The following is a 9,408-nucleotide window of genomic DNA, read 5'->3' on the forward strand; positions in this document are numbered from 1 at the left end:
TGAAAAAATGGAATCTATTATGAATCTCAAAATCTCAGAACTTCAGAATCCCAGAACTTCAGAATCCCAGAACTTCAGAATCCCAGAACTTCAGAATCCCAGAATCTCAGAATCTCAGAATTTCAGAATTTCAGAATCTCAGAATCTCAGAATCTCAGAATCTCAGAATCTCAGAATCTCAGAATCTCAGAATCTCAGAATCTCAGAATCTCAGAATCTCAGAATCTCAGAATCTCAGAATCTCAGAATCTCAGAATCTCAGAATCTCAGAATCTCAGAATCTCAGAATCTCAGAATCTCAGAATCTCAGTATCTCAGAATCTCAGAATCTCAGAATCTCAGAATCTCAGAATCTCAGAATCTCAGAATCTCAGAATCTCAGAATCTCAGAATCTCAGAATCTCAGTATCTCAGAATCTCAGTATCTCAGAATCTCAGAATCTCAGAATCTCAGAATCTCAGAATCTCAGAATCTCAGTATCTCAGAATCTCAGTATCTCAGAATCAGACTTTCAGAATTTTAACATCTAGGTATCTGGGAGTCTGAGAATCTCAAAACTTTGGGATCTAGGAATCTAAAAAATGAGTCTCAGAATCCAGAAATCTAGGAATTTAGAAGTTTCGAATACAAAAACCTCAAAATCCAAAATTCAATATCTCACCTTTCCAAAGCGATTCTCTGACACAACCGTATAATCTCCAGCCTCATCAATTGTCACCATTGAGATTTTCAGCACTGCCATCGATCCCTTATAAGTCATCTGCATTCGTGGACCGGATAGCTGAAGCGGCCGTCCGTTGAAATGCCATTGGATCTGAAATATTTCAAATTTTTATTTGAAAATTTTGATTTTCCGAGATGCTTCAAAACTTTCATATTGACGCTGTTCAGCGAGTTTAACTTGTGTCAAAATATCAGGAGCGCTGTGTAGCTAATGCCATGTGGTAAGATTGGAAACTTCGCCACTGCTTCGCTCACCTGCGAAGTACATCAAATCTTTGGTGTGCAAGGTCAACTCCTTGAACACTACAAAAAAAACACTCACCCTTGGTTTCGGGTTACCAACAATATTCGCTTGTAGAATGGCATCTGTTCCTTCTGTGAGTCTCAAACCACGAAGAGGAGTCCTAATGATTGGTTTGGTTCCAACTCCACGAGCATCCAGAGCAGAAAGTTCTGGCTCCGTTTCCGATTCGGAAATCGTCCAGTGCTGGAATTATACGGTACCCTATACTAACCTTTACAAATCCTTACCATATCCACACTCCCTTGATCCGTATCATAACCCTGTTTCTGCATCTGCTTCTGAGCAACACTACTCGGTCTCAATGTCTGTGACAGCATTCCTTGCTTCCGATCCTTTGTGAGTCTTGTCTGCTCATTGGCGAACCACCGATCATACTGTTCTCTTGGAAGCAATTGTGCTCCACTGATAGCCTCTCCATGGACGTTGGTGGCTTTGATTGTGTACTCTCCAGCGTCATCGTTGAACATTTGAGGGATAATTAAAGAAATTATTCCGGTTTTTGGGTCGTGCTCGATTTTGGCGCGATAGTTCTGCAGTGGTTTTCCGTTTTTCATCCATTCGATGTTTGGTGGTGGGACAGAGATTACACGTCCTTCGAAAGTGACACCGGCTCCAGGTTTGAGCGGTTGGTGACGGAGTTCTTTGAGGAAAATTGGCGCCGATGGACCAACGGGTGTTTGAGGAGGAGCTGGGGATCTGAAAATTATTCAAGATTAGGAAACTAGAAGTCTAATTGTAAGAATTACACTTTGACATTATTTCAGAATCTAGCGATCTTGGAATCTTGAAGTGTATAATTCTAAAAATCTAAAACCCTCAAATCTAAAAATATAGGGTTCTACGATCCTTGGATTTTGCGACTTCCGTTTTTTAAATTCGAATTTGTTCTCATGACAAATGAATTTTTCGGAATCAGATAAATTTAGTTTTGAACAACCTTATTTTTTTATCTTTCAAAATTCTTAGAATTGAGATATTTCGAGACACAGAATCTAAAAATTTTAAAATCTATGAATCTGAACATCTGGGAATCTTAGTATCTCAAAAACTTCGAATCACAGAATCTCATAATCTCAAGGTCTCAGGATCTCAGAATCATCTCAGGACTTTAGTATTTCGTAACGTCCGAATCTCGGAATCTAGAAGTCTCGAAATTTTCGAATCTTACAATATAAAAATCTAAGGATCGAGAAATCTCCGAGTTTTAGAATACCCGAATATAAGAATGTCCGAATTTAAGAATCTCGAAATCATATAATTTCGAAATTTCAGAATCTGTTTTAATAAATCCATCTAATGGAAAAGGCCCAAATCTATTCCTCTCCCTTTTTCAAACAATGTTTCTTGAAGTGAAACCACTCACGCCACAGCAGACTTGGCTCCTGGCACTGGTGTCGGAGCTGGAGCACAAATCAGAATGCACGTCGACTGTTTGGTACCAGCGACGTTTGAAGCTTGAGCGGTGAATCGGCCACTGTCAGCAGCTTGTACTTGAGGAATGACGAGTCGATGTTTAAGTCCGTCTTCTTCGATCTGGAACATTTTTTTGTGAAAATCAAACGAATTCGTAATTTGAAGTTTATGAAATCACATTTTTAGCTTTTCGGGAATTTTATACATATGTACTTGGTGATACAGTAGAGGACTAAAAATATCATTACTTGTTGTTTTTAATGCTCTAAAAGGGTTTGTACAAAAAAGTTGTCAACGACAAAATTGAAGCTTTATTTTCGTTTAGTTTACTTCAAAATTTTCAGACAAATCGAAAAATTCTGGACAACTGTTACTGAAGTCTAAAATTGAATATTTCTTTCACTGCAAAAATTAGAATACTTTTTGTCTGGTGCTCTCAAGATTCGCCGTCTCTCAAGACTCGCTTCCTCACAAATAAAATGCAGTTCTATAACATTATGTTTACTGTCAGGATTCTACTTTCAGGATAACAAGCACTGCTTGATAACTGACTTTATTTTGTCTTTAATGAAAGATTTCAACAAAAAAAACTCACTCGATAATCTGGGCACATGGAAACATTATGTCCGTCTTTGAGCCATTTAATCGCCGGATCCGGATGACCTTCGAGCTGGCACTCCAGAATAATCGTTTCGCCAACTACTGCTCGTTTATCGGCTAGCGGCTGAAAATGTGATTAAATTTCTCTTCAAGTTTTCAAGTATTAATTTTTCTGTCCTTCCACTGCTAGCTGAACTGTTTTCAAAAAAGTTGAAATTTGGAAAAGCTAATTGTTCAACTGAAAATAAATTTCTGAGCCATTAATTTTTTATGAAATCTCAGTCTCACTGAAATACGTATTTTTAATTGTAAGTTAGATTTTTAAAAATTCAGCAAGCCTAGAACCAAAAAAATGTGTTTTTTCTTTCAACTCACCCTAATAAAAGTCGGTGCAACCCGATTGGCGGCATCTCGCTCGCCGAGCGGTTGCTTGAACGGCATACTACACTTGTTTTTCGATTTTTACTTTGTTTCTTTTTAATTTTTGAATTTTGCAGGCAGAACAAAAAATTTCAAATTTCGATTTGTATCTTTCAGATGGAGATAACTGGACCCATGCGCTGAAAAAAATACGGTTTTATTAAAAATGTTTTTGTAGAAATTGAAATTAGCCAGATTTAAGAAGTTGAGAACTGAAAATGGTTTTGATAAATGTGAAAAATAAGTTTTGAAAAGATAAGAAATGATGAAAATTTGGATACAAATGGGATATGAATATTCCGAAACAATCGGGAGGAAGATTCCGCGGAAAAGAGACTCATGAATCACTCGAAATGGGCAAAATAAATAGAGAAAGAGCCGGAGCACAAATCTTCAGAAAATTAGGGGAAAAAGAGAAAAGAAGAACAATGAAACTCGAGAAAAAAATATATTTAGTGATCAGGAAGATAACACATTTTTGGCTACAAAAAGCGGGAGGAACTATGGTCTAGAACAATTTCTAGGCCATCGATTTTACAAAAATTGAATGTGTTTGAAAAATCGAAAAAAATGCTTAAAAAATTTTTTCGACTTTTTTTTCCACACACACACAAATATCCAGAGGTACACACCTTTATCTTCTAACTGTATGTTTGTGGAGCTCTTGTAGCAAAAAAATGAGAGGAAATTTTTTTTTAACACTGCACGGTTTTTTTTTTGAAAAGAATAACAGATCAAAGATAACTAATTGGGATTGAAACTTGATTTTTTTTCGGAGAAAGAAAGTTTACTGAAATACCGTAAAACCTTTAATATGAGGAAATTTCAACTTCAAACTTTGAGCGAACTTTTCTCGGTTTTTGTCAAAGCTATTAAACAGTTGTAAACTGATAAATTGCTTATCAGAACATCAGAAGCGTATTATCAGTTGACACATTTGGAAACCTTGCAAAAGAATTAAGATAATTGAGCTGAAACTTGACAGTGTAGGGGCCCTACTATTACAGGTTTTATGGTATCCGAATAATCGTTAGATTTTTCAGAATCAACTCACTAGGATTCTTCAAACTTCTCATTAGCGCAAAAAAAGTTTCCGCAAAAAAAGTTGAAAATTTTTGAAAAATCTAAATCTGCTAACAAAAAATATTGAAATTAATATTTCCATTATTATTTTCGGAAAATTTTAAGACTGTCAGAAATCAGAAACGGTAATTCTTGAAGTTTCACAAAAATCATACTCAAACCTTTTATAAAATTTGGAAATTTTGAAAAGTGATTTTAAAAAATTAATTCTAATATGTTCATGAGTCTAGCAAATCCCTAAATAAATTCAATTCTATAATCCTACTGTAATTTTCTATGTTTTTTTGGGAAAATATATTTCTGTACCATCATTATTCACTTCATTACAGATAACATTTTGAAATGTTTAATTTTAATTTTAAAAAACATATTTTTTAATAAAAACTCGTATTACAAATGTTATCAATTGCTACAATATCAATCAGAATAAGTACGATTCCGAAAATCAGAAAATTTTGAAAAAAATAAAAAATAAAGCACAAAGAGTATTCAGGACTATCGTCTGCCGTCTCCTTCATGGCCTCTTCTCTGCCCAATACAACACAAAAATCTTGGCATCCTGACGAGTAGAGTAGGTGGAGAGAGAGTTCTGACCCATTGTCTGCGTCTCCTATGATCTGTACACTCTCTTATCTTTCCCGGGAGCTGCCGCACATCCCCGGGAGCTCATTCTCGAGCAAAGCCGCTGTAATGCAGAGAAAGAAGAGAGATAGAGATTCAAAGTCTCCCGACAGAAAGAAACTGAGATATATGAAGATAGAGAGAGAGAAACGCCGGCCAGTTTAGTAAACACTTGCATTTGTGAGCTCAGAATTCTTTGCGAGGATGCTCTTAGAAACATGAGTTTCGTTGTTGAGAGGGGACATTGAAAGCATCCTAAAGTACGGTAATTATTAAAATATATACCAAAATTTGACTATTTCAATTGAAAAAAAGTCTAATTTGTGTTTCTGGAAAATACCAAGACTGTGTGTTAACATGGTACTTTTAACACGGAGACCTCCCAGGAAATTGGAAAACTTCAGAACACATGAATCTCAGAATAGGAGAATCTCACAATCCAGGAGTGTTTGGAACGGAATTCGAGAAATAAATCAGGAAAATTCCGAATTTCGAATTTCTGGTTTTTGAATTTTGTTTCGGTGTATTGTGATTCTCGAAGTCTGAAATGTTGATTTTCTCTGTAATTTTATTTTTTATAGGATTCTGGGGATTACTATATCTCGAAGTTTGGAATGCGGAAATTTTCAGAGAATCTAATGTTCGGATTTTTTTCGAAAATTTGAATTTTAGGAATTTTCTAATTTTCAGTCATTTTTATATAGTTTCAGAGTTTGCCGAATTTTAGTTTTTAAAGTTTTGAATTTTTCGAATTTCGAAATTTCAGAACTCAAAAGTTGAAGAAATTCTGAACAGTGAATTTTGAACAGGAGACTTCAGGACAAAATCTCAAAATCTCAAAACCTCAAAATCTCAAAACCTCAGAATCTCAGAATTTCAGAATCTCAGAATATCAGAATCTCAGAATCTCAGGATCTCAGAATCTCAGAATCTCAGAATCTCAGAATCTCCAAATCTCAGAATCTCAGAATCTAAGTATCTCAGAATCTCAGAATCTCAGAATCTCAGAATCTCAGAATATCGGAGTCTCAGAATCTCAGAATATCGGAGTCTCAGAATCTCAGAATCTCAAATTCTAATATTAGTAAGAACTCGAAAATTCTGTTAATTTTCCTTCTCCTCATAGCCAGTTAAAAAACTTTTCCGTCCTTCAAAAATATGTCTCTTGATAATTCTCAAAGTATGACATACTGAATCTAAAATTCTCAGAACTTCAGAATCTCGAAATCCTAAAATCTCAGAATCTCGGAATTGGAAAATTTGGAAAATTTCCTTTCTTCTCAAATTTTCGATTTTTCCGTCCAACGTAATAAACGTTTTTTGATCATTCAATTCCGTTTTTCACTGTCCCTCTTTTTTCCAATTTTCACAGTACTCGTCTATGTTTTTTCTGTTAGTCTAAACATACAATTTCAAGTTTCAATCTCCCCCGATTTGTCAATTTCACACGTACACGAACAAATTAAACTAATCACATCATCATCCATCATGTGAGAAAAAAGGGGTATAAAAACCGGATCAAAAAAAATTTGGTCCATTCAGTTTGTTGGAAAAAAAGTTATGTCTAGGTTTTCCGGTAAAGTGGCAATTGTAACAGGTTAGTTGAATCTTTTTCAAAGTATTTGAAATTTTTCGGAACTATTTCTGTAAGTTCGACTTTTGAATCGCCCAAATTTTTTAATTTTAAGATATTCCAGATTTAAAATATTGGAGATTTTTCTAGTTTTTACAGATTTGTGAACTTATGATTTTTGATATTTCGAAATTTCTGAATTTCTGAATTTCTGAACTTTTGAATTTCTCAACTTCTCAAATTCTGAATCTTTGAAACCTTGTTATTCTGAATTTCTAAAATTGTGATATTCCGAATTTTTGTAACTTTTATATTCTGACTTTTTGGATTTCTTGGAATATCTAAAATTTTCAGGCTCCTCATCTGGAATCGGTCGTGCTACTGCTGTGCTCCTTGCTCAACAAGGAGCCAAAGTTACTGTAACCGGAAGAAACGCAGAAAAACTGAGGGATACTGTAAACCAAATTCTGAGCAATGGAGGTAAATCCGAAGACATCAATCAAGTAATTGGAGATTTGACTGATAGTGAATGTCAAGGAGAATTAGTGAAGAGTACATTGGAGAGATTCGGGAGAATCGATATTTTGGTAGGTGAAAAAAGTTATGTAGTTTGAAGCCTGAAAATTTCTGGAAATTTCAAGGTCAACAATGCCGGTGCCGCCTTTGCTGATCCATCTGGAAAAATTGGAATCGAAGCGGAAGTTGGACTTTTTGATGAAATGCTGAAAGTCAATTTGAGATGGTTTGCAAAACTCTATTTTCTGGAATATTGATTTTTTGATTTCAGTGTTGTGGAACTGGTACAAAAATGTCGTCCACATTTGATTTCTAGTAAGGGAGACATTGTGAATGTGTCCTCTATTTGTGCTGGACCATCACCGGTGAGATTCGGGAATTCAGAAATTTCGAAATTCTGAAAAATTCAAAACTCTGCAATTCGAAAAATCGGAATTCGAAATCTTCGCAAATCCGAAATCACGGAATTCCCAAATTCCGAAATCCCAAAAGTTCTAAATTTTGAACTTCCATTACATTTACAATCAGAACCCGAATTTTTTTTAAGTTTGGAATGCGAATATTCCAAAAATTCACTGATTCAAACTTTTTTAAACTTCTCAAAACACCGAAAAGTTCAAAACTGCCCAAATCCAAAATTTCAAAAAAAAATGCAAATTCCAAAACTGGAAACTCTGAAAAGACTTCGACAATCACAAGAATCCGAAAAAATTCAAATCCTAAAGTTCAAATATAATTAATCTAAATTTCCCATATTCCTAAAAAATGAAAAATTCTCAGAATCCCGGTTTCCCAAATCCCAATACCCAACATTCCTCTAAAAGAGACCTTTCCAGTTCTTATATTACACCTACTACGGAATCGCAAAAGCCGGACTGGACCAACTGACTCGTTGTCTATCCCTCCAACTCATCGAGCACGGTGTCCGTGTCAACTCCGTGAGTCCCGGACTCATTTCAACCAACTTCCTTGGTGCCGTTGGTTTTCCAAATGATGCTGTCAAGAAGACCGAGGAATATTTTTCAAGTCAAAAAGATTGCATTCCTGCTGGACGTCCTGGAAGACCAGAAGAGATTGCTACGCTCATTGCGTTTTTGGCTGATAAGAAATCCAGTGATTATATCGTCGGACAGTGTATTGTCATTGATGGAGGCACTTCCTTGGCTCTCGGAATGCCCAGTCATGATTTGTCAAAAGTTTTGTAGTTTTGTATTTCTAATGAAACTTGTTATTTGTAAAATTGTCTCTGGTAGCACAGCATTAGAACTTCTGGCATCCAAAAAAATACCATCTCATTTCAAAAGAGTTTTTTAAAATACCATAACGAAGGTTTTTGTAAATATTGGAAACACCACTACGCCTACAACGTATATACGTACCGTTTTCATTGAACTAATTTTTATCAAATCATGCAGAGACCACATTTGGGTTCTTCCCTTATCAGTCACATAGAAATGATATTTAAACAGAACAGAAAGTTTCTCAGAATCATCTTCTAAGATTATGAGTCGATTCAGTGGCAAAGTTGCTCTGGTTACAGGTAATGGTTTCATTCTCGAAATTTTTAAGAATACTTCCCTTTACAGGATCCTCCAGTGGGATCGGTCGTGCTACTGCGATCCTCTTCGCACAGGAAAATGCGAAAGTGACCATCACCGGAAGAAACACCCAACGACTCGAGGAAAGGCCATTCTGAAATCTGGAATTCCAGAAACCCATCTTTTGGCTGTTCCAGCAGACTTGGCCAAAGACGAAGAACAGGACAAGTTGGTCAACGAGACAATCAACAAATTTGGACAGCTTGACATTTTGGTGAACAATGCTGGAACTGCATTCCCTGACGCTCAGGGGCGCATTGGGTTGGATCAGGATGTCTCGGATCTTGATAGAACAATGCAAATCAATATGCGAAGTGTTGTCACTTTGACACAGAAGGCTAGGGAGCATTTGATTAAGGCAAAGGGAGAAATTGTTAAAGGGGGACTCCGACCAAAAATTTTTATTGCATTAAAATGTGTTAAAATTTATCAATTTTTCAAATATTATTGCGAAAAAATTCAAAGAAAATCCGAAATCCCCGAAAAACGGCGTTGAAAAGGAAAAAATTCAAAAAAAGGTGCCGCCGGGGGACGAGGATTTTCAGTGAGAAACCTA

General features: G+C 35.8%; 3 protein-coding genes across 3 annotated transcripts in view; 2 read left to right on the plus strand and 1 right to left on the minus strand.

The window, feature by feature from the left end:
* Nucleotides 1–524, plus strand: part of CBG06320 — a gene marked incomplete at both ends in the record, with an annotated part of 1,121 nt that extends 597 nt beyond the window's left edge. Inside the window, one exon of the mRNA XM_002647234.1 lies at nt 39–524. Coding sequence (XP_002647280.1) covers nt 39–524 — 486 coding nt within the window. The remainder of the gene's footprint in view (nt 1–38) is intronic.
* The window catches only part of Cbr-ketn-1, a gene marked incomplete at both ends in the record, with an annotated part of 27,030 nt that extends 23,548 nt beyond the window's left edge, over nt 1–3,482 (minus strand). Inside the window, 6 exons of the mRNA XM_045237113.1 lie at nt 663–815; nt 1,032–1,211; nt 1,256–1,724; nt 2,392–2,561; nt 3,037–3,165; nt 3,417–3,482. Coding sequence (XP_045093184.1) covers nt 663–815; nt 1,032–1,211; nt 1,256–1,724; nt 2,392–2,561; nt 3,037–3,165; nt 3,417–3,482 — 1,167 coding nt within the window. The remainder of the gene's footprint in view (nt 1–662; nt 816–1,031; nt 1,212–1,255; nt 1,725–2,391; nt 2,562–3,036; nt 3,166–3,416) is intronic.
* A 3,183-nt stretch (nt 3,483–6,665) lies between these two features.
* Cbr-dhs-15 overlaps nt 6,666–9,408 on the plus strand; it is a gene marked incomplete at both ends in the record, with an annotated part of 3,589 nt that continues 846 nt past the window's right edge. The window contains 6 exons of the mRNA XM_002647236.1: nt 6,666–6,762; nt 7,093–7,325; nt 7,380–7,480; nt 7,526–7,619; nt 8,091–8,455; nt 8,841–9,270. Coding sequence (XP_002647282.1) covers nt 6,666–6,762; nt 7,093–7,325; nt 7,380–7,480; nt 7,526–7,619; nt 8,091–8,455; nt 8,841–9,270 — 1,320 coding nt within the window. The remainder of the gene's footprint in view (nt 6,763–7,092; nt 7,326–7,379; nt 7,481–7,525; nt 7,620–8,090; nt 8,456–8,840; nt 9,271–9,408) is intronic.

Source organism: Caenorhabditis briggsae (genome assembly GCF_000004555.2).
Source record: "Caenorhabditis briggsae complete genome, chrV, whole genome shotgun sequence".
In the NCBI taxonomy this organism is placed as follows: domain Eukaryota; kingdom Metazoa; phylum Nematoda; class Chromadorea; order Rhabditida; family Rhabditidae; genus Caenorhabditis; species Caenorhabditis briggsae.